General features: G+C 46.9%; 1 protein-coding gene across 1 annotated transcript in view; it reads right to left on the bottom strand.

The window, feature by feature from the left end:
- Positions 1–826: 826 nt before the first annotated feature.
- The window catches only part of LOC144806135 (uncharacterized), a 236,999-nt gene continuing 213,067 nt past the window's right edge, over positions 827–24,758 (bottom strand). Inside the window, 2 exon segments of the mRNA XM_078672566.1 lie at positions 827–8,438; positions 8,441–10,058. Coding sequence (XP_078528692.1) covers positions 8,190–8,438; positions 8,441–10,058 — 1,867 coding nt within the window. The 3' untranslated portion in view covers positions 827–8,189.

Below are 24,758 nucleotides of genomic sequence, written 5' to 3'. Positions count from 1 at the left end.
CAAGAGATCAGGTTTAAATCCATTGTCATTTTGCTCACCATGCCGCGCCAGTTTAGACCCTGCTATATGCAAACCATTGGCTCTGCTCCTCATGGGAACAGTCCAGCTCGAAATGCAATGACAGGTCCTCCCTAGACCAGAAACAAGCATCCTCGGACCGGTTTCGGGACATCAACCCTCATCAGTCAGCTTGAATCCAGTGCACAGTGAGCCCGGGTCCCACGTCTGGGCATACCTTAGGGCCCTTTATATGGTTCCTCCCCAGGGTGGGCTTTCCTATGGTACAGTGGCTGTGTGGTGCCCTTCTAATAAATGCCTTGTCACTTTCTGTGCATTCATTGTTACTTCTTTAAGAAAACTTTGTCACATTCTCCAGGAACTCGCCCCGAGTTTTGCAAAGTCATTCCTTGCTTCATCACCCAACTCGCCCTTGCCTCCGAACACTACATATTCTTAGCAGATCTCAACTTCCACATGGAAGACCTTAGCGATGCCAGCACTAACAACCTAATAGAAAGCATGAGCAACATCGGCCTCACCCAACTGATCATCAACCCAACACACATCGTAGGGCACATGCTTGACTCCATCTTCATCTCCATCAAAACAATCAAGTACCACCATGACACAGAACTCACCTGGACCGACCACTCCATTGTCCACTTCATCATCACAGGCCACAACGCTACAGAAACCAAAGCCAAACCACCCAGCAAACCTGTCTCAGACGAGAACTGGAACAACATTCTCCATGCCAACTGTCCGGACACAGCTCCAGACCTTAAACACGCCATCAAGAACTTCACAGACTGGATCACCGACTATGTCAAGTTCAAGTTTCAAAGCTTTATTCGATTATTAAAAGAATCAATCATAAAAGCATACAATACATGTACATTCATATTGTTACACTCTAATATGACTACCCCATAAAAACAGGTTTGGTGCAGCTCAATAAAACAAAATGATTAAAAGACCATACTTTCCCTTGCGGCCACAGATTTCAGAATAAACATGGCTGTGTGAAAACAAATGTCAGGGTCATCTAAGGAAAACAGCAGCCTCATTGCCGAATTTACCGTTGTAGTTGCCCGTTTTATAAATAGTGGTTTTAAATAGGCAACGCGAAGATGTTTATAAAGGTCACACAGAAATAAAAAATGCACAGTACTCTGTTTGGTGACCCCGTCGCATGGCCATGGTATAGAGGGATAGTTTTTCATAGCTGGGAATGCAACCAAATGGTCCTCAATTCCGAGTCTTAGTCTAATAGGGACAAAACGATGAGATGGTCTGGTGACAACCTTTAAGTATTTGGAAAAACCAGATGAATCCCTATTGGAGTGGTAATACTGAGGGATAGTTAACAGCATAGTAGAGTCTCTACGCGCTTGAGCTTTCTTATGTAAATAAGAAGACTTTAGCTCTTTCTTTGAAATATCAGAGAGGCTCTCCTGATCAGCCAGGAGATTAAGATTAAATAAATCCCTAGCAGTTGTCACAACATAATTAATCCATGGGATCAGTGAGCTTTTGTCTAGGCGGAGACAATCAGTAATAATGCTCCTCATGAAGCTAGTTTAATTCTTATGCCAGATTACTCTCCACACCGACTATGTCACCCCGCCGAGCCGAACAAGATCAGAGAATCCACAAAATGTGTCAACTTGTTTACCCCGCAACATTAGACCTCTCAATAAGACTGTTGTTGGCTAGAAAGAAGATGGAGTACCAGTAAGGATCCAGCGCACTACACCACCTTCAGGACAGCGATCTACCACTACCACCTCCTCCTTAAAGAAGCGAAGAAGAGTGCCCTCACATGCTGCATAGAGATCAGCTCTAACCACAGCAATGAGCTCTTCACCATCGTTAGGGAATTCAGCGACCCTGCATCCACTGAGAAGATCATAACTTCCTTCTGGGATCTCTGCAACATGCTTGCTGACTACTTCCATTAGAAGATCGCAGTCATCTGCAGGGACTTTTGACTCTCAGCTCTCCGCAAGTGACAGCCTCAACATCCTCACACTCACTGACACTAACTCCGACCTCCGGCTGCTTCCTGAGACCTCCGCATTGCACATGACACCACCTCTATAATGAAGTCGATGCACTCTGGGGTACCCACTGATCCATGCCCCTACTTTATCTTTAATCCCAGGATCAAGGTTATCAGCTTACAGCTCACAAAACCACTGAACAGATCCATAGCCATGGACTCCTTCGCGGAAGAGTGGTAACACGCAGAAGTGAAACCCCTCCTGAAAAAACCTTCAGCAGACCTAGTGCAGCTGAACTACTCGTGCCTGATACCCCTGCTCTCGCTCCCAGCCAAAGTCTTCAAGAGGTCGATCAAAAGGCAGCTGACCAGACACCTGGAGCACAACAACCTCCTGGACTCCTCCCAGTTCGGCTTCCGAGCCAATCAAAGCACAAATAGCAGCCATAGATGATATCAGAGCCCTCCTGGACCTCAGTGAGACTGCAGCCCTCATCTTCCTTGACCTCTCAGCTACCTTCAACATGGTCTTCCACCAGATCCTGATCAACAAGCTCCACCACATCGGAATCCAAGGAAATGCCCTCAAATGGATCGCATCGTACCTCACCAGAAAACTCAGACAATCAGACTTCCGCCCTTCTCCTGAACCCAAGGACATCATCTGCAGCACCCCACAAGGATCCTCAGTTAGCCCCCCCTTCTTCTACACTTACATGACACACCTAGCCAACATAGTCAGTTCGCACGGGCTGAAGGTCATCTTCTACACCGGCTAGACCCACCTTACTATCTCCAGAGACAACTTATATAGGTGCCCGGCCAACATCACTGACTGGATGAAGCACAACTGCCTTAAACTGAACATGGACAAGACAGAAGTCCTCATCTTCAGTAACCAGGCATCTCCTTGTTTAAAAAACATTTTTATTGAATAGTTCAGGTGTATACAAAATAGCTTTTCAATTAATACAAATGTTCCAAAGAAGTATCAATCAATTTAAAAAGGAGTATAAAAAACAGTTCATCACAGGGGGCCATAAAAAGAAAAACACAGCAGTGCATCATAAATATTTAAGATAAAACATTAAACCTAGGAATAATAGCAGAACACAAATTCATCAATTACTACATTCTATCATCCCTCCAGCTCGCAAGGGGGGCCCAGATCTTTTGCCCCATCTCCCTCATTCTTCTACCCCTGCGAGCACACAGGGACCTTTCCATGTTATGAATGCCAAGCAATCTTGATAGCCACATCTGGAAGGAGGGAGCCGAGGTATCCTTCCACCTTGCTGCCAGGAGTATCTAAAAAACTGATATTGAGATCAAAACAAAAGCATCTCCCCACTTATTCAGACTTAATTTACCATCTAATCCAAATATGATCAATACCGGGGATAGGGTAATCTTGATCCCTAGCAGCCCCTCCAAAAATTTCTCAATCTCTGTGCAGAGTATCTTCAATGCACTGCATTCAAAAAACATATGTACTAAATTAGCCGGCCCTACAGAGCACCTTGGACACCTATCATCATCCCTCTTCCCCCATTCAAATAACTTGGATGGGGTAAAATAGAGGTTATACAAAGTCTTGTAATGTTGAGCCCTAAGGTTCGTGGAGCGAAATACATTATTGGCCATCTGGAGCGCTCTATCCAAATCCACATCTGGTTCCCCAAGCTTTTGCGCCCACGAGGCCTCCACCTTCTCCATATCATCTTGAAGTGTCTCGGATAGAGCCCCATATAATATACCAATCCTCGTGCCACCCCCAAGAACATAAACCATGATCTCACTTCTTCCACATGGATTAATCCGTGGTCTGATGGATGCAAGGGTCTGGGATATTTGCATATATTTAAACCTGTGTTTCCCCTCTAGTCCAAATTTTTGTTGTAATTGTGTAAAGCTCAATGGGGCAGCACCTACCCAGAAATCCCCGATTCTGCCAATTCCTTGCACATCCCAGACGGACCACCCTCCATCCCTGCTCAGATGTGGAAAATGTTTTGACTTCCAGAGTGGAGTATAATAATTATATTTGGGGATTCCTAGTATTTTCCTAACCATATTCCACACACCCCTGGCCCCATTCAGCAACTTAAATCTCTTTTTATTGTAATACCGACGATCAGTATTACGGAGCAGAAACCCAAATGCTTCATTCCCCAGCAATAATTCCTATATCGAGGGGAGGACAGTATTTAAAAAGTTTGGCTATTGGAATACCCGGAGATGTTACCCACAAGTATCGCCATTTGGCTAAACAAAGTAGTGGCATAGCAATACCTAATATTTGGTGCCCCAAGACCTCCTCTTTCTTGCGGTAATGACAAAAATTTTAGGGATCTTCTTGTCTTCCCGTACTGCAAAAGAAAACTACTAAATGCTGAATCTATGGATTTTAGCACCTTTTCCCCCACCAAGAGCGGAATTGATCTAAAGAGATAGAGCAGTTTCGGGAGCATGGTAATTTTTAAAACATTAACTCTCCCCATTAATGAGAGGTGGATAACATCTATCCTCTTTAGCTCTCTGACAATTGAATCAATTAGCGGCTCATAGTTTTCTTTTATTATAGAATCCATTGATGAATTGATTCTAACACCCAGGTAGTTAGCCGAGTCTATATATGTGGCATCCCTTTTAACCATATTGTTTGAGCATACTATCTGGGTCTTTTTTTCATTAAGAAAATACCCAGAACAACAGCCAAACTCTAAGGTAATTGCCTTCAAAGCCAACATAGCAGTGACAGGGTCAGTATTCAAAACTGCTAAGTCATCCGCATAGCCTAGCACATTTGTCTCGAAACTATTCTGAACCACTGCTTTAATATCTGCACACCCCAGGATCTTCCTTATCAGTGGGTCTATATATAGTGCAAATAAAATGGAGGAGCATGGGCACCCTTGACGGGTCCACCGAGAAATAAAAATGTTGTCGGACCCCCACCCCATTAGCTGAACTCTGGCATACGGGCTGGAATACATAGCCTTGATGGCCTTAATTTAGGGCCAAGGCCCCTCCGTTCCAATATCCCCCATAGATAAGACCAGGTAACACGATCAAAGGCTTTTTCAGCATCAAGAAGGATCATGGCGATCCGAACCTCGGAGGCAGCATGCGCATCAAACAGTGTGATAGGCCGCCTTATATGGTCCGTTGTTCCCCAACCCGGGATAGACCCATGCTGCCACGGGAAGACCAACCCACCAATGACCCCTCCCAGCCTATTAACCAGTACCTTGGAATAGATCTTAATGTCTGCATTCGTGAGGGATATTGGACGGTACGACCTGGGATCCTCCTTCGCTTTGCCCTTCTTATGGAAGATTATTATGTTTGTCTCCTTCCACGAATCTGGAATCCTTCCGGTATTAATTATACCACTAAATAAGTCTAGTAATATTGGGGCCAAAATTTCCTGCAAGCATTTATACATTTCGGCTGGAATATTATCGGGCCCAGTGGCCTTACCTGCTGGAGAATTCTGGAGCGACATTAACACTTCACTCAATTCCAAATCTTTATCAAGTATATTCCTATCTTCATTTGTCAGGGGGTGCCCACATTCCTCAAATGATATCTCAGTTGGATCTACCCTAACCTCTTCTTGATATAGATTTTGATAGAACTCCATGAAAATTCTTTTAATATCTTCCGCTTCCGTATAATCTTGATTATCCGCCTGTATTCTTTCTATCTGATTTTTACTACGCCCCTGCCTAATCCTCAATGCTAGTAACTTACCCGCCTGTTCCCCGGTCTCATAAATCTTTCCATTAAATAGCTAGTATTCATCTGCTCTTTTCTGAGCCTCTGCTTTATAGATTTCTGCTTTAAGAGCCAAGATCTTACATAAGCTTTCATTTACATCCTTCCCCTCTATGATGTCCCTTACATGTTGTTCCTCACCCACTACTAATTGAGCCATTATCTTCTCATGTTATTCCCTGGCTTTTTTCCTCTGGCTTGCCGAAAAGCTAATTACTTCCCCTCTTAGTGCTGCCTTGAAGGCGTCCCAAACGGTGTTACGGGAAGCGCTAAACCTATTTAAATCAAAAAAACCTTGAGTCCAGTTCTTAATGTGGTTCACAAATTCAGGAACTAATAAAAGTTTATTCTCAAACGTCCAGCGAGTGGGGAGATTTATGATATTTAACAGTTCATATTCTAGAACCAGTGGACTATGTTCAGATAGAACTTTCGGCATTTTACAGATCCGATATCCTTCTTATGTCCGAGCCTGAAACAAAGAAGTAATCCAATTTGGTGTATTTTTTGTAGGGGCAGGAAAAATAGGTATATCCTGGGTTCGATGGCTCCTAAGTGCCCCATACATCCACCAGATTGTGAGTATTCATTAGGGCAGATATGGCTTTGAGAACCTTAGGTTTACGCCCTGCATACGGAGTACTGTTAGCTCTGCTAGAAAAATCTGCGGATATATTAAGATCCCCACAGAGTATTAGGGGATATGGCCAGTTCAATAGCTCTAGCTCTAATTTATCAAATATATCTGGTTCGTCCTGATTGGACCCATAAACCGTACACAGGGTGATCCCTATTTTTAGTTCAACTATGGCCCATCTCCCCCATGGGTCTGATAAGGAGCGTAGATGTCCCCCCAAATTATTTTTAACCAATATGGCAACCCCCCTAACCATGGACGTCTGGGTAGAGCAGCCCACAAGATCGAAGCCCTTGATGTTTAATAAGTGTTTCTTCGACCAAGGCAGGTGTGTTTCCTGGATACATAAAACATCCAAGCGATTCAGGCCCACAAAGCATCCTAGTCTCTGCCTTTTGAGTCCTTCATTCAGGCCCCCTACATTTAGTGTACAAATCCTAAGTTTCCTCATCATATCCTTGTTCACAGATTGATCCACCATATAATGAAATGGTACCAGTACTACACCTAGAACTAATATTTTTACCCCTTTTTGTAACCAGGCATCTCCTTGAAGCAACGCATTGGGGTAAGCAGAATCTGGCTTCTTCCCCTCCCCCACCGACCATGTCAGAGACTTCAGCATTGTCTTGGACAACAAGCTCTCTATGAAGAAGCAAATCAACATGATCTCCACCATCTGCTTCCTCACAATGCGCATGCGCCGCAAGATCTTTAGATGGCTCTCCACCAGACATCTGCAGTCCGCCTCCCTCTTCCTAGCTTAAGCTCCGAGAGTCTAAAGCACCTGGCACGGAGGCCACAGTTAATCCCAACTGGCAGCAAAGACCTGGAATGAACTCACCCTGCACCTGAGATCTGCCTCATCACTGAATCTGGAAAGGACTCTGGACCTGGCTGTTCAACTGATCGGCCCTTCCGGACAACAACTCCTCACCCAGCACCTTGAGAACCTCACTGATGGTATGCTGCGCCTAAAACCCATTGATTGATTGACTCTGTACATTCATATAGATTTTTCTCAGTGGGGACTTTCTGATGCAGTTTTACCTCTTCCTTGCCAATACATGCCTTGCTAAATTCAGTGCGATCTTCAGGGTTGACTTTTGATGTCGAGTTAGCTCTCCATTGATGAATGCATGGTCACATTCAATACATTTATAGAGTTTCTCTCCGGTGTGAACAATCTGATATATTACATTTTGTTTCGTAATTGATCCCTTGTCACATTCTATTCATTAATAAGGTTTCTCCCTAGTGTGTGTTTGTTTATGCTGCATTAGCGTATTCTTCCTGTGGAAGACTTTATTAAACTCTCTACATACACTGGATTTCTTGCCAAGTAGATTTTCAGATTTCGCTTCAGTTTTCAATTTATTATGAATGCTTTGTGGAATTCAGTATATACATATATTTTCTCCCATGTGTGAACTTCCTGATCTTGTGTTACATTTTGCTTTGTAATAAATCCCTTGTCACATTCTGTAAATTCATGTGATTTCTCCCCAGTGTGGACGCTGAAATTGCTTTAACACTCTCCTTAAAATAAATACCTTGTCACATGCAGTGCAGTTGAATGGTCACCCTCCATTTGGAATAAATGCGTTGTCACATTTTGTACAATTATGTGGTTTCTTTCATTTGTGTACATTCTGATGTATTTTTAAACTTTGCTTTGGAATAGCTGCTAAGTCACATTCACATTGTTTTTCACCAGTGTGGAATTTCTGATGTAGTATTAATCTTCGCCTAGTAATAAATGTCTTGTTGCTATGTACATTCATAGGGTTTCTCTCCTACATGGACTATCTGATGTTGCATAAGATGCGACTTTCTAATAAATGCCTTCTCACATTCAGTGCAGTCGAATGGTCTCTCTCCGATGGGGATTTTCTAATATTACTTCAGCTCTCCATTGGTTATAAATGCTAGGTCACATTCAGTACACGGATATGGTTTCTCCCCAGTGTGGAATTTCTGAAGTGGAATTTCTGAAGTAGCGTTAGCTCTCTATTTGTTATAAATGCTTTGTCACATTCTGTACATTTATATGGTTTCTCCCCAGAGTGGATATTTTGATGTCACTTAAGCTCCATGTTTTTTCTAAATGCTTTTTCACATTCTGTATATTGATATGGTTTCTCCCCAGTGTGGACTTTCTGATGTTCCATTAGATTTGACTTTCTAATGAATGCTTTGTCACATTCTGTACATTGATATGGTTTCTCCCCAGTGTGGACTTTCTGATGTTCCATTAGATTTGACTTTCTGATGAATGCTTTGTCACATTCTGTACATTGATATGGTTTCTCCCCAGTGTGGATTTTCTGATGTAGCTTTAGCTTTCCATTTGCTATAAATGCTTTGTCACATTCTGTACATTGATATGGTTTCTCCCCAGTGTGGATTTTCTGATGTTGCTTTAGTTCTCCATTTCTTGTAAATGCTTTGTCACATTCTGAACATTTATATGGTTTCTCCCCAGTGTGGATTTTCTGGTGTTGCTTTAGCTCTCCAAGTGTTATAAATGCCTTATCACATTCTGTACATTGATATGGTTTCTCCCCAGTGTGGACTTTCCGATGTTCCATTAGACGTGACTTTCTAATGAATGCCTGGTCACATTCTGTACATTGGTAAGGTTTCTCTCCAGTGTGGATTTTCTGATGTTGCAGTAGGTATCCATTTCTTAAAAATGCTTTGTCACATTCTGTACATTGGTATGGTTTCTCCCCAGTGTGGATTTTCTGATGTAGCTTTAGCGCTCCATTTACTATAAATCCCTTGTCACATTCTGTACATTGGTATGGTTTCTCCCCAGTGTGGATTTTCTGATGTCGCTTTAGCTCTGGAGTGTTTATAAAAGCTTTGTCACATTCCATACATTGGTATGGTTTCTCCCCAGTGTGGATTTTCTGATGTAGCTTTAGCTTTCCATTTGCTATAAATGCTTTGTCACATTCTGTACATTTATATGGTTTCTTCCCAGTGTGGATTTTCTGATGTAGCGTTAGCTCTCCATTTGATATAAATGATTTGTCACATTCTGTACATTGATAGGGTTTCTCCCCAGTGTGGATTTTCTGATGTCGTATTAGCGTTCCATTTCTTATAAATGCTTTGTCACATTCTGTACATTTATATGGTTTCTCCCCAGTGTGGATTTTCTGATGTAGCTTTAGCTCTCCATTTCTTGTAAATGCTTTGTTACATTCTGTACATTTATATGGTTTCTCCCCAGTGTGGATTGTCTGGTGTTGCTTTAGCTCTCCAAGTGTTATAAATGCCTTATCACATTCTGTACATGTATATGGTTTCTCCCCAGTGTGGATTTTGTGATGTCGTTTTAGTTGTCCATTCATTACAAATGCTTTGTCACATTCTATACATTTAAACGGTTTCTCCCCGGTATGCATTAGTTGATGCTGGTTTAGGTTCTTCTTCCTTATGAACACTTTATTACAGTCAATACATTTATATGGTTTCTCTCCAGTGTGGATTTTGTAATGCTGACTTAGATTCTTCTTCCTATGGAACACTTTATTACATTCTGTACATTTATATGGTTTCTCCTCTACGTGGACACCCTGATGCTGCATTAGGTCTTTCATTGCAAAGAAAACTTTTCCACAGTCAGTCAATCAATATGGTTCTTCTCCAGTATGATTTTCTGATGTTGCACTTGCTCTTTCTCTCCCTAATAAATGTGATGTCACTTTCTAGATATTCATACGGTTTCTCTTCTGTGTGTTCTTTCTGATCCAGGTTAGATCTTCCTTCGTAATGAGAACCTTATCAGACTTGCTTCAGTATGTCAGTGTGTTATTTCATCAATGTATACCAGGTGATCCCTAAGAGCCAAGTACAGACCAGATTGGGCAGTTTGGGTTTTCTGCTGTAGAAACAGACTTACGCGAGGCATTAGCCTTCAAGGGAAGAATTTTCGAGGTGTACTGTTTTTACATCACTTCCTACACAAGTGATGTTTAATGACTTCACCTTTTATGTTCTTTACTGCTTTTATGTCACCTGTTGGAAAAAAATTAAAAAACACTGAATAAGCTTAAATGGTGGGTCCATCACGAAAATCTAGTGGCATTTAATGAGACATTTAATTGACCACATAGACAAGTGCGCTGAAGAAATTCTAGATTACACTTTCAATGTAAAGATGCAATAGGCAGAGCAAGGGCATACGATCCTTCCTTGACGCCCTCCTATCGCGGAGTGTAGACTCAAGGAGAAACCAAGACTCCAGTTGAGTCTTTTGTCAGCGGTTCTGTGTAGATCCATAAGTGTCGGATTTGATGGGGCCAGAGCCTCAGCATTTACGTCCAAATGTGCCTTTAATATGAGGGAAACTTCAAAGAGTGGTTTTGAAGTGCACCAGTATCTCTTCCAATCCCAGCATTCACTCCAGACTACCAAAGGGAGTTATCATTCCTTTGTATGGGGTCAGTCTACTACCCTGTAAAGGGTAAGAGTGGGCCCCTTCCTCCTATCTGCCCAGAAAGACCCATTGGGATGCAGATGGATGCAGATAAGTGCTAAATCACACCCAACCCTTGCAGTGTCTGTGGCTCTCTAGAAGGAATACACAAAGGGGTCGGTCACCTAGGCCAGACGTGTATTAGAGACAGGGTGTAAGGCACAAAGAGCAGTACAAGCAAAGAAAAGTCCACTTTCTAAAAGTAGCTTTTCTAAAATAGTAATGTTAAAACCGACTTAACCAGTGAAGAGGATTTATCATTACCATTGCAAAGATATGAAACGGCTACTCCTTTCCAATCAGGAATTACAGCTGAAAGAATTCCCAGTTCTAGCCAATTAGGGGAGTAGGCCTTACAGCAGTGAAAAAATAATTTTGCTGTTTGTCACTACCAGGACATGTAAAACATGGAAGTATATGTTCTGCCTTTTACTCAAATAGCGTCCAGCACTTTGGGTTCCCAAGGCCCTTCCTTAGGGGTGACGTATATGTAATAAAAGGGGAGTTTAAGGCTTGGCAAGTAGCTTTAAATTCAGAGTTGAAGTGGCAGTAAACTTCACACACACACTCAATGCAGTGGCAGGCCTGAGACATGGTTTCAGGCTGCATATGTGGGTGGCACGGTCAGTGCTGCAGTCCACTAGTAGCAAATAATTAGCAGGCCCTGGGCACATGTAGTACACTTTACTAGGGACTTATAAGCAAATTAAATATGCCAAGTAAGTAGGAGCTCATGGTACCATGGTTAGGGGAGAGAGCACTGACACTTTAGCACTGATTAGCAGTGGTAGCTGATGCAGAGTCCTAAAACCAGCAAAAACAAGCACAGAAAATGGAGGGAGGCAGGGAAAAAGTTGGGAAAAGATCATCCTAAGGCTGCCAGGTCTAACAGAGCCTTTTCCAGTGAATGGACTACACAACAAAGAGCATCACAATAATGGCAGAAAATATAATCAATTGCTGCAAGGGAGTCCTCTATACTATCAGAGAGCCTGCGATGGGACCCGGACAATAATCTGAGCATCTTTCACATGGTGTAACTCCAGAGATGAGGCTCTGACCAGATCTACACAAGGAATACGAGATTTACAACCATAATAAACACAAATTGGCAAAGTCAAGAAGTCTCACCTTTTAGACTTATAGGCTTATAGGCTTTGTAAATGCTGCACAACACCAACAAAGAACAAGCATTTGCAATGCAATAGGTCTCACATTTTTTAGAGTTGGAGCTAATAGTGTAAATATAAATATTTTTTCCTTATGCGTTTAGTAGTGGAAGGATGTGATGGCAATTGTGTGTTTTACAATTAATTTATAATCAAGTGTATCAATTGTTTTGTGTTTCTGGTGTATGGGGCTTACTGGGATACAGTGTAAAGCAATCCTGGGTTTGTTTTAGCAAATGAATACTATGCAGTTATTAAGGACACAACGAGAATGCTTTATTACATAAAGGGAAATGCCGGGTATGGACATATTGAACCCAAGAGAATAAGAGTCACCTGATTATTTTATTTGTGGGTATTTAATAACGTTAAGCAGCATGATGGTGCTAATTTTACCTGGTTTTTAACACCCTGTTGGGTGGCTGCTATGAATCTCGTGTGATTATCCCTAGGGCCCCTCAACGAGCAGAATAAAGAGAAAATTCCAGGTTGTAACTAGTTGGTTTGTGCACAGACTAATCAAACCTCGCCGGAGGTTGTAATGATAGGATGAGAATGGGACAGACTGGGGAAGCAATGGATGCATAGGCATGGGGAGCAGAGACACGATGAGCAGGGCTACCGTGAGACAATGTGAGCTGAAGCAGACACAGGAATTACAGGTTATGAAGGTAGCGATACATAAACCAAAGGGGGTGTATTTGGGGGGTGGACACACATTGGAGCATGGGGTATCAACCAGGCATAAGGTAAAAAGAGGAGGATGAACACCCGTCAAGGCACAGAGACTGGGGGTGCAAGCAATGGAGACACAGTGGGAGCGAAGATGACTGGTGAGAGCTAGCATATTGCAGGGAGGCAGGGATACAGTGAGCACATACAGCTGCGGAAAAACCAAAGTGATGTACCTCTGCGTGAACCCATTAGGAGGTAGCAAAGAAGTGTCCTGAATTTTTACTCTCATCGTCCTAAATTTACACCCATGCCAGTTGGTCACCCTAGGTGCTAAGGGTGCATAGAGCGCCTTGGTGGGCCTAGGAGAGGGGCAAAGGCTAGTGGCTGAAAGGCGAGCAAAGCAGCGTGCTTTAGGTGAAGGAGACCAAGAAAGTGCTCCGGGGAGAAGGGGCAGTGAGGATTGCTTCAAAAGAAGGAGATTGTAAAAGAAAAACTCAGTGATGGTGAATCACCTTCTCAATGACATGGAGTCATCATGTAAACCTACCTGGTCAGTAAAGCCTTTGAGGGTGTAGCCATGTCAGGTTTTCACAATATCCACCTGAATCTTATTTACATGCGTTAATGAAAATGGGATCCAGAATGGTCTGGCCCTCATCAACCTGTGTTGGGTGACCCTAATTTGTAAACAATTAGCAAGCATTATCACGATGCTTCCACAAGTAGAGGAGGCATCTTTTTGATGCTAATAATCATATCCAAACTTAAACTCACTTTTATAAAAAAAAATGCTCTAGCTAGGAAGGCATTTGTTATTGATATGTATTGAATGACTAGAATATTGCCTTATTAAAAATACAAGCATTTTGAGAAGGCAAGCTGCCTGCCAAGAGTACTGGTTATTCGTTCCTCCTCAAGTATCACACACGGCTCGCCACTAATAGAAAAGTACTTGACTCCTGGAACTGGAAGGGATTTAGAATATAACAACTCTAAAGAGGGTTCATTTTACAAAGTTGAGTTTTTAACAAACCAGTGAGGTATAAGAGCCCACTTAAGAGAACAGAGCATACTTCAGAGGTCAAAAGGTTCGAACACCAGTGGGGATGACTAAGACCCTCGTTTCAAAGGTCGTGCAAATTTGGCTGTGATATACTGCTTATATATCAAAATGGGGGGGGGGGTGTAGAAGCATTCTGGGAGCCCCACTCAGCTTCCGGATATATATCACTAAATCTACTCACTTTCCGCCAATGCGCACTCTAACCCATCCTCCCTTTGCTCCGGACTCAACAATATTGCCAAATGGATGCATGAAAATAAACTTAAACTCAACGGGGGAAAGACCGAACTCCTTCTTTTTGGTAAAAATTTAGCCCTGTGGGGCCCTCACCATTGGCCGCCTCAGATGGGGCTTCTCCCTCCCCCCTCCAAAACTTCTCGCAACCTTGGCGTCATCTTTGATGACCAAATGTTCATGAAACAACAAGCGGTCAGAGTTGCTGCTACCTGTTTCACTATCCTTAAGTGGATCAGGAAGATTTTATGGATGCTTCCTCAGGACACATAAAAAAGCATAGTCCAGGCTCTAATAACATCTAGACTGGACTACGGCAACATCTTGTACTTCGGAGCCTGTAAGGAAGTAACGAGGAAACTTCAGACGGTACAAAACGTAGCGGTTAGGCTACTTTGCAAACTGCCTAACAAATCCTCCACTTCCACCTCTTTACGCAACCTTCACTGGCTCCGAATTGAAAGCCGCACTAAATTCAAAGCCATGTGCTATATGCACAGAATCAAATCAGGCAAGGCACCACCCTATCTTAGCACCTTAATTCACCAATACTGCCCTTCACGTGTCCTTCGTTCCTCAAACCAGTATAAGTTTTAGGTACCCAGGATTAATCGAGCTAGAATGGGTGGACGCTCTCTCGTATTTAGCGCCCTCCCTCTGGAATTCTCTCTCCCTCCACCTTCGTACAGAACCCTGTTACCTCAAATTCCGTATGAATTTAAAAACATGGTTGGTTAACCAATAGGCTATTCTTCCCAGGCCCGAAGTCTCTTTACTGTGCCCTCCCTCATCCTGTCCTTAGCGCCGGGAAACCTCCGGGTAGCTGCGCGCTCTATAAATATAAATATAATAATAATAATAATAAATCAAAAAGGAGTGGAGCCAAAAGGTCTCAAAGGATCTGGCACAAATGTGTAGAAGACCCTCAACATCCATTATCCGCCATTGGTATGTTTATTGCCATTGGTGTAATCTTGGCTGTTAGCATATTCGGATCTTTTGTTGGCCGAGACTCATTCAATGTTTACTCAAAAGGTTCCTTCTCTGCTGTTGCTCTCTGGCCGAGACTCATTCAATGTTTACTCACAAGGTTCCTTCCCTGCTGTAGCTCTCTGGATGAGACTCATTCTATGTTTACTCACAAGGTTCCTTTCCTGCTGTTGCTCTCTGGCTGAGACTCATTCAATGTTTACTCACAAGGTTCCTGACCTGCTGTAGCTCTCTGGCGAGACTCATTCAATGTTTACTCACAAGGTTCCTTCCCTGCTGCTGCTCTCTGGCTGAGACTCATTCAATGTTTACTCACAAGGTTCCTTCCCTTCTGTAGCTTTCAGGCTGAGACTCATTCAATGTTTACTCATTCTCTGTCTTGTAGCTGCATGCCTAGCGCTCACCGGGTTTGCACAACTCTGCCGTTATCCCAGCTGAAGCGGCAGTGCTGCTCAAATTAACTTTAGTTATCTGTTTTGATAATTAACACATAAATAAAAGACATTGTCATTTAAAATGCCAATAGCTTAAACTCTTGTAAATGCGAGACCTATTTAATTTAAAAGAAGTGGCAGCCATTATCCCGGGCTGCTTGGAAAGTGAAAGAGCGTATGGTGGGCTGAAAGTTGCAGGAACAGTTACTCAGGTGACAATGTGAACAGCGTGGTCGGCGCGAGGTGGTAGGTGCTAAAGATATATACAGTGAACAATTAGTACACCACCGCCGGACTTGAGCACTCTGCCGATTCCTCGCCCACCGGAGATCTAAACCCGAACGATCAATCACTTTTTGGATCGACGCACTGCCCTCTTTGGACTGACTTTGCCTACAAGCTTCCACACACCTGGTGCATCCATAGCCGCCGGATCGACACAGGACGACGCCGCGGCTGCCTTTCAGCCAACCTGTCCCACACAGAGCACTGCACATGAACCCAACCCAGTCCTGATGATGATCCCGAGTCATGGGGATCGAAACGCCGTCGACATACCAGCGCAGCCATAGGCGCTCTTCTCAGAATGGTTCACGAACATCATAATTGCATTCAAGTCAATATGTACTGCTGAAATTATCCGGAACCATACTGTACTAATTGTTCACTGTATATATCTTTAGCACCTACCACCTCGCGCCGACCACGTTGTTCACATTGTCACCTGAGTTGCTACTTCCGGTTTTCACTCACAAACCACGAGCACCACGTGCAATTTGGGTTGCAAATTTTTTTTATTTATTAATGTACTACAGTGCCGTTATAACTGTAAATTATTTCCTTTTCCCTTCTTCACCTTTCCTCAAATAGTTTATATAAATGATGCCATGGGTACATGCTACAACGGGGGCGTGGCTTGGACGCCGATCAGGATGGCGGTGTGAGCCTGAAGCTCCGAGCCTGATCCCGTCATATGTCCTGCAATCGAACGCGCCCGGGCCGCTTGTGGCACGGGAGCCCCTGCACGGAGCACCGGGGGTACAGACGACCTCTGTGGTGGACCGGCGCGGGCCTACCGGCGGTGCCTGGACCCGATTGGGGTCGTTAGAGGAGCTGCGAGACGGACCTAAGATGGCGGCGGCCCGGAGCTGAGAGAGCTCACCGCTGGGGCGAACGGCGCAGCAGCCGGGACACAGCAGAGGGAACAGAGCGGTGAGGTGAGCGGACGGGGGTCCCAGCCGTGGAGGGCTCGTTGGAAGTGGGGGCGGCGGAGAACGGCCCCCGCTGTACTGGAGGTGTTGGACCGGGGTGCCCCTCCCCCGGTGCCTGAAGTGCAGGCTGTGTACTGCGAACGTTGCTGCCCGGCAGGGCCAACTGGTGACTGTGGGGGTGGCGTGCTGAGCCCCTGCCCAGGAACTGGAGGAGCTGGCCGGCGGTGGCTCTGCACGGCTGCCTGCGGAGGAGTTGGGGCTGGAGGACTGGGGGCCGGGAGCGGTGCACGGCCCCGGAGTGGACTGTTGACCCCGCGCCGAGGATCCTGGGGGGCGCCTGCGGGCCAGCAAGGAGAGTGCACCCAAGGTCGGGCGCCCACTGACTGGCGGCAGGGCTTGGACGCCGCGGTGTGTCGGAGACTTGAACTGCTGCATGGGCATAGGGATAAAGCGGATGTGGAATAACGCCCCAGGGCTGGACCGGTGCGGAGTAGCGCTGAGCGGCCCGCTGGACACCTGGTACTCCTGAGTAGCGCCCTGCCTTCCTCGCCTGGGAGTAGGGGCACTGGCGCTAGGGATCACGTTGAGCGGTGTGGAGCAGAGCGCTGAGACAGCATTGAGGCGCGACAGGTTGATTGGGGGTGATCGCGACCTCCCTGCACAGGGACTACCAGACAACGAGCGGCCATCTTTGATGGTAGGTGAGAGCCTGGGGGATACCCGGAGACAGACTCTTGGTGGGGACCGCCACTTTTGAACCACTGTGTGTACGGGGAATCCGAAGGGCCTACTTCGCTGATCGAATGAACGTTGGGTCCGGGCTTACCCCCGGAGACGGCCTTGGTCCGATTTCCGCAGAGGGCAAGATGGCCGCCGAGGGAGGCGAACTGACGCTACACAGAGAACGGGAACGGGCGACATTACAGGTTGTCGATGGAGGAGCCCATGAGGACCAGGAAAGCTCGCCGCAGGAGAGGAGGCTGACGGCGAGGCTAGATGGAATACTGGAGGCGATAACCGCGACCAAGGAATCCCTGCATCAAGATATAGCGCAGGTGGCCACGGGGCTCGGCCTCCTGAAGGCAGACCACGCTAAACTCAAGGATAGGGTGAAAGAAAACGAACTACTGCTGCAGGAGCTGAAGCCGGCGGTGGTGACCGCAGAACATAAACTATCGGACTTCCTCAGTCGCCTGGCGACGATTGAGAGGCGCGCAGAAGATTCCGAAGGCCGCAATCGGAGGAACAACGTACGAGTGGTAGGCCTGCTGGAGAAAGTGGAGGGGGATGACGCGGTGGCGTACATGGAGACCTGGTTTAAGACGTCCGTGGCCCCGGAGGGACTTTCCCCCTTCTTCTCTCTGGAGCGGGCACATAGGGTCCCGGCCCGTCCGCCTATGCAGGGTCGCCCCCCAGACCGATGGTGGTCCGCCTGCTGCACTTCAAAGACCGTGATCTATTGATACAGAGGGCTCGCTCTGTAGGCCCCTTCCAAGTGGACAATATTCCGGTCACGGTCTTTCCTGACTATACACAGAAGGTCCAGAGAAGTAGGGCCTCCTATCTGGCTGTGAAGAAGGAGCTGAGGGAGGAGGGCATACAGTACTATTTGCTCTTTCCGGCGAAGCTGCGAGTGATCCTAGATGGTACGACCCATTTCTTTCAAACTCCTGATGAAGTGTGGTCGTGGCTCGAGTTGTACCGCGCCGGCACGGATCGTAAAGGAAAAGGGGGTAGAGAGAGGCAGCCGTTGGTCAAGGTGAGGAAATCACAACGCCTCCGCAAAAAGGATAAACTCAAGAGAGCGCAGCAGGCGGACCAGATGGCGGCGGACAGAAAGGGAGCGCTTACCGCGACGGCGATCATCACGGGCTCGCAACAGGAGAGAACACTGCTGGACTCGGACTCTGGCGAAGAAGATGGCAAATCTAAAGGGGACGTTTCGGATGTGGATAGCTCCGGGGGGCCGGCGGTCACCCCACAGACGGCGGATGGTCTGTTTAATGAATAACACTGCCTACGGACCCTGAGTTCTGGCCTTCTGCTGGAGCGTGCTGCCCTGGTGCTCTGAACATTGGCAGGTACTGTCCGGAACTGATGTTGGGGGTCGGGGGCTCGGGGCGAGGGCCTCGGCTGCTCCGGGTCGGCTCTGACTACCCCTTCTGTGGCCCTTAAGGCCTTCTGTGGTGGCGACTGCAGAATAAGGGAATGGGTGTTTTGTTACAGGTTTGGATGGGGTCTGATGCAGTGTTGTTAGGTCCTGTTCTGGGGAGTGGGGTTAAGGGGGTTTTTTGGGGCGTTTTGAGTGGGGGGTTCAACTGCATTGATGTGGGTGGCGGGGTAACTACGAGACAGTGGTTGGGAGGTGGCAGCAATGGGGACGTTACCTAGGTTGAAATGCCTCACGTGGAATGTTCGCGGACTTCGAACTATGTCTAGACGGTATAAGGTGCACGCCCATTTGGTGAGGCGAGGTGTCCAGATTGCACTGTTACAGGAAACTCACCTAACCAAGCACGAATGTGCTGCACTGCAAAGGAGGTGGCACGGCCAGGTGTTTGGTACTGGGTATTCAGCGTTTGCCAGGGGGGTGTTGATATGGGTGAGGGCGGGGATCCCGTTCCAGGCTACGAATCAGTTGGTCGACCCTGAGGGACGATTTGTGGTGGTAGAAGGGAGATTGAATGGCCGAGATGTAGTGCTGTGTAGTGTGTACGCCCCCAATTCGGACCAGGCCCGGTTTTTTGATAGCTTGTCGGGCTAGCTGGCGCACTTTCTGGCGGGCCCCATTATCCTTGGTGGGGACTTCAATTCAATTACTGATGTTACACTAGACAGATCGCATCCCCCACTATCTGACTCCCCAGTACGCAGGTTAGCAGCACATAGGAAAAATTGGCAGGAGAGTTGGGGCCTTGTAGATGTCTGGAGGGAGCAGCATCCTGAAATTAGGGATTATTCCTTCTTCTCGGCACTGCATGCACTGCACGTTAGGCTAGATTCAATCTTGTGTGGCGGCCCGTTGGCGGCCATGGCAACACATTCGGAATACCTGGCTAGGACCATTTCAGACCATAAACCCCTATTGGTGACGGTGCAGTGGCAACAGGCGAGGTCAGCGGTTCCATCATGGAGACTGCAACCAGCTGCATCAGAGGATCCGGTGTTTGGTGACACGGTCCTCCGGGAAATCGAACATTACTTTGATGAGAATGAGGGTTCTGCCACCACGAGATCGGTTGAATGGGATGCACTGAAAGTGGTGGTGAGGGGCGTATGCATGGGCAGGTTACCGAATGAAAGGGCGACGGTTGTGGCTGGACTGGAGAAGGCGGAGGGAGTGTTGAGGGATCTAGAGCAGCGTAGACCGGAGCAACCAGAGTTGCAGGAACGATTGCTGGAGGCGAAAGAAGTGGTTGCAACAGAAACGGAGCGTTTGCGATGTTTTGATTATAAGTTGTATGCCACCAAAATACATGCAGAGGGGGATAAGGTGGGCACACTACTTGCTAAACTCGCTAATCCGGATCCTAGAGGCTCCCCGGTCATGAACATTAGAACGGAGTCGGGGGAAGTTGTTTATTCACAAACGGCAGCTGTGCAGCGCTTCCAAACGTATTATACGAATCTCTATAAGAGCCGACTGGAAGTGGAAGCCCTGGAGATTGGGGATTACCTAGGGACGGTTTGTCTACCGGTGTTGGAGGCAGAGGTAGCAAAGGAGTTGGGGGGCCCTATCACCCTGTCAGAAATACGGGTGGCCGTCAAGCAGATGGAGAGGAATAAAACACCAGGGGTGGACGGCCTGCCGATTGAATTCTATGCAAAATTTATAGATGTTCTGGCACCTAAGCTGTTAACAGTATATTCTGAGGCACTGACGTTGGGACGCTTACCCCAATCGATGAGGGAGGCGTTGGTGATGCCGCTCCTGAAGCCTGGCAAAGAAGCTTCAGATGTGACGTCGTATAGACCTCTGTCTATGCTGACAGTGGATTATAAAATTTTAAGCCGCATTCTTGCCACTAGGTTACTTCCGTACATGACCACACTGGTACACCGGGATCAGGCCGGATTTATTCCGACCAGAAGCACCTCTCTGAATATCCGCCGACTGGTACGCATACTGGACGATGCCTTGGACTCGGACCAATTATCAGAGGTCTTGTCGATCGATACAGAAAAGGCTTTCGATAGCCTAGAATGGAGGCATTTAGATGGAGTGCTGGAGAAGTTCGGCCTAGGGGATGGATTTGGGCGGTGGACGAGGGTGCTGTACTCATCCGCTACAGCCAGAGTACGGTTGGGACCCGTCGTATCATCGGCCTACCAGGTGGGTAGAGGGACGAGGCAGGGGTGCTCGCTTTCCCCCCTGCTGTTTGCTTTGGCGATTGAACCGCTGGCGGCACGGGCGAGATCGGGCACTTGGTACAAGGGGATTGTCTGCGGGGCGGAGACTCACCATATCTCGCTATACGCGGACGATCTGTTGTAGTACCTGGAGGACACAGGGAGGGCCTTGGAGGGAGCAGTGGAGATGTTGTCTGACTTTGGCAAACACTCGGGCCTTAGAGTCAATTGGAATAAGACGAGTGTTTTCCCACTGCGGGCGAATGCACGGTATCCCCCTCTCGCCGCGGATGTGGTTTGGGAGGACGCATGTTTCACATACCGGAGGGTCCGCATTTACCATGAAACCGCGGATCTGTTGGAGGGAAATGTCGGTCGTTGTATAAGGACTTTGAGAGGTAGTATGGCTTTTTGGGCCTCCCTCCCAATGTCGGTGCAGGGCCGGGTGGCATTGCTAAAGATGGTGGCTCTCCCGAGATTGTTATATTACTTTCGTGCCCTACCAATTTGGATCCCGCAGCGGATGTTTAAGGATCTTAGGACAATGACCAGCGAGTTTATCTGGGGGCGTGGAAGGCGTAGGGTAGCTTTGAACACTCTGATGAGACCCAAACTTGATGGAGGGTTAGCGGTCCCCGATTTTGAATTGTATTATCTGGCGGCTCAATTGCAGGTGTTGACGCTGAATGTAGCTAAAGAATTTAGAGGCCCGGAACGGGAACGTGGGACCGGGATACAACGGCATGTCCTCTCGTACATAATACTACGGCAGAAATTAGATTTGAAAGGCCTATCCGTGGAAGAGAAGACTCTTCGGCTGAGTTGGAATAGAAGTCTGCGAAGGCAACTGGGGATGTTGACTGCGCTCCCACATGGGGGCGACTGGTCCCCGTTGTTAGATTGGGAGGAGCAGGGTTTGCTAATGGTGGGGGATTTATTTGTCGACGGGATGTTGGCCCTCTTCCGGGTCCTGCAGGACCAGTATGGCCTCCAAGATGGACACTAGCTGTTGCATGCAGCGGTGGTGGCAGCGATGCAAACGTACTGGAAAAGGGGCCTCACGGAACCGGACACCACCTTGGCTTGCCAATACGTGGTGATGGCGGCGGGGACAATTAAGGCGGTAACGTGCCTTCACTCCAGAATGCTACGTGACGGGTTGGAGCCGCTGACTACCCTCAAAGAAAAGTGGGAAGGGAGCCTGGGTAAACCGATACCGGACGAGGTTTGGAGCCAAATGTTGGAGAGGACATGGAAGGGTAGCAGAAATGCCCGCTTCCAGCAGGTGCATTTCTTTGTGCTGCATAGGGCTTACCTAACCCCGGGGTAGATTAGACGTTACTTTCGAGTGCAGGACGCGGCATGCCCAAGGTGCTTAGTGCCGGAGGTAGAGCTGGAACACCTCTTGTGGGATTGCCCGAAGCTAGGAACGTATTGGCCCGAGGTGGGAGAGCTTTTGAACACGGTCACTGATAGAGAGGTGGAATTTGACATGGCGACGTGCCTCCTGCTCTGGTTCCCCCATACCAAACGGACAAAAATTACGAGTAAATTTATATACCTGGGACTCCTATTAGCCCAGAGAGAAATTACCTGGCATTGGAAATCCAGGGAGGGCCCGTCGTTCAGAAGATGGATGAATGAGTTGTTGAAGTGGTCCAGATGCGAGAGTGTGGTTCGAATGCGGCAGGCCACCAAGACGGGTAATGAGAAGGGCTTGGAGGCAGCGAAAGCTTGGGAGACGATTGTGCAGGCGTTGCGTGACTACCTGACGTTGGATGAAGGGCGAGAACACTCGGTGAATGAGGTGATGTGAAACCTGGAAGAACGATCAGCTGACCCAGATAAGCAGAGAACCCTAGAGCCTAATCCCACGCTTATTACCCACATCAACGGCAGTAAGAAGGGGGGGGGGGGGGGAGGGTAGGTTTTGGAATCCCGCTGTAGCTCTAGGGTGGATGTCTGTAGATGGGTCTCATAAGCAGTGCCAGACAGAGCAGAACCACGGTGTATGGACTCTTGGGATTAGACGTAGTCACCGAGGGATCTTAAGACAGTCACCAAGGGGGGGTACTGAAGAGGAGCTGCAGAGGCGGGCACAGTTGATACTGACGTAGCTGGAGAGGCTACCAAACTACACTAGGCGGGGCTTTGGGTAGGGGGTTTTGTTGGTTGGAAAATGCAGATACTACGTTTGGTTGATGTTTATGTTTATGTTTATGTTTGTGACATTTTTAGAGCGCACAATACCCGGAGGTGTCTCGGCGCTAGTGTGGAACCGTCACTGAGGAGGAGAATTTATACTGGGAAGAGCCATGTCTTTAGTTTTTTCCTGAAGCTGATGAGGGTCGGGCGGTTTTGATGTGGAGTGGCAGTGTGTTCCAATGTTTAGAAGATGAGATGATGAAACACCTGTCGCCCCAGTTGACCTTTTTTGTCTGAGGGACTTTCAGCAAAAGTGCAGAAGATGAGCGGAGTATTCTAGGGTGCTCAAGCGGGCGGAAAGCTGATCTGAGGAACTGAGGACCCACGTTATTGATTGCCTTGTAGGTGATACACAAGGCCTTAAATATTGTCCGGCTCCTGACAGGGAGCCAGTGTAGTTGACGGATGTGAGAGGAGATGGATGTGAATTTGGGAATGTTTAAGAGGACTCTAGCCGAGGCGTTCTGGACTAGTTGAAGTTGGTTGAGGACTTTTTTCTGGGCATTGAGGAAAAGGGCATTACAATAATCAGTTTTGGAGAAAACCAATGTACTAATCAAAGTTCTGCCGGCTGATGCTGGAAGGTAAGGGAGCAGCTTTTTAATTCTTTTTAGAGTATAAAAAGATGAAGAGACCACTGAATTGACATGATGCTGAAATGTCAGTTTGTCATCAAAGATGACTCCAAGGTTGCGGACCTTGGTGACCGGTTGAGGAGGGTCTCCCAATTCCGATGGCCACCAGCACGAGGACCAGATGGGATCCAACCTCCCGAATGTCATCACCTCTGTTTTATCTGAGTTTAATTTAAGACAATTAGATGACATCCAGGAGCTGATCGCCCTCATTCCCATTTGGAAATTTGCTGCCACTGATGTACCATTATTGTGTATAGAAAGCACAAGTTGGGTATCATCAGCGTAGGTTGTGAGGGTAATTCCATAAGATTTTATTACTCTCGCTAAGTCCGCAACATAAATGTTGAATAGTGTCGGACTTAGCGAGGAGCCCTGAGGGACGCCACAAGGAAGAGTGAAAGTCTGGGAAGTGAAGTGGGCCAATTTAACTGTTTGGGGACGATTAGCTAGAAAGGATGCGAGAAGATCTTTCGCTTTGTTTTTGACTCCTATAGCTGAGACACGGTCGATCAGGGTGGCATGATCGACCGTGTCAAAAGCCGCAGAGAGATCAAGAAGTATCAATACCGCAGCTCCTCCATTGTCGAGGGTCATTCTAATTTCGTATGCTGCCTTGAGGAGCGCGGTCTCAGTTCCGTGACCCCGTCTGAAGCCAAATTGGGTCTCGTCTAGTATGTTGTTCTTGTCTAAAAAGTTGGATAGTTGCACGTTCATCGCTTTTTCAAAAATCTTAGCAGGAAAGGGGAGACAAGCGATGGGTCGGTAACTGGCAGGAAGGAGGGGATCAAGAGTGGTTTTTTTTAAGAGTGGCCTAATGATGGCCTCCTTCCAGACTGAGGGGTAGATGCCCGTAATAAACATGGCATTGCAGATGGATGTCA

This window comes from Lissotriton helveticus (assembly GCF_964261635.1).
Source record: "Lissotriton helveticus chromosome 1_1 unlocalized genomic scaffold, aLisHel1.1 SUPER_1_unloc_5, whole genome shotgun sequence".
NCBI classification, from domain to species: Eukaryota; Metazoa; Chordata; class Amphibia; order Caudata; family Salamandridae; genus Lissotriton; species Lissotriton helveticus.
Note: the sequence above shows the minus strand (reverse complement) of the source record. Positions and strands in the feature narration are given on the sequence as shown.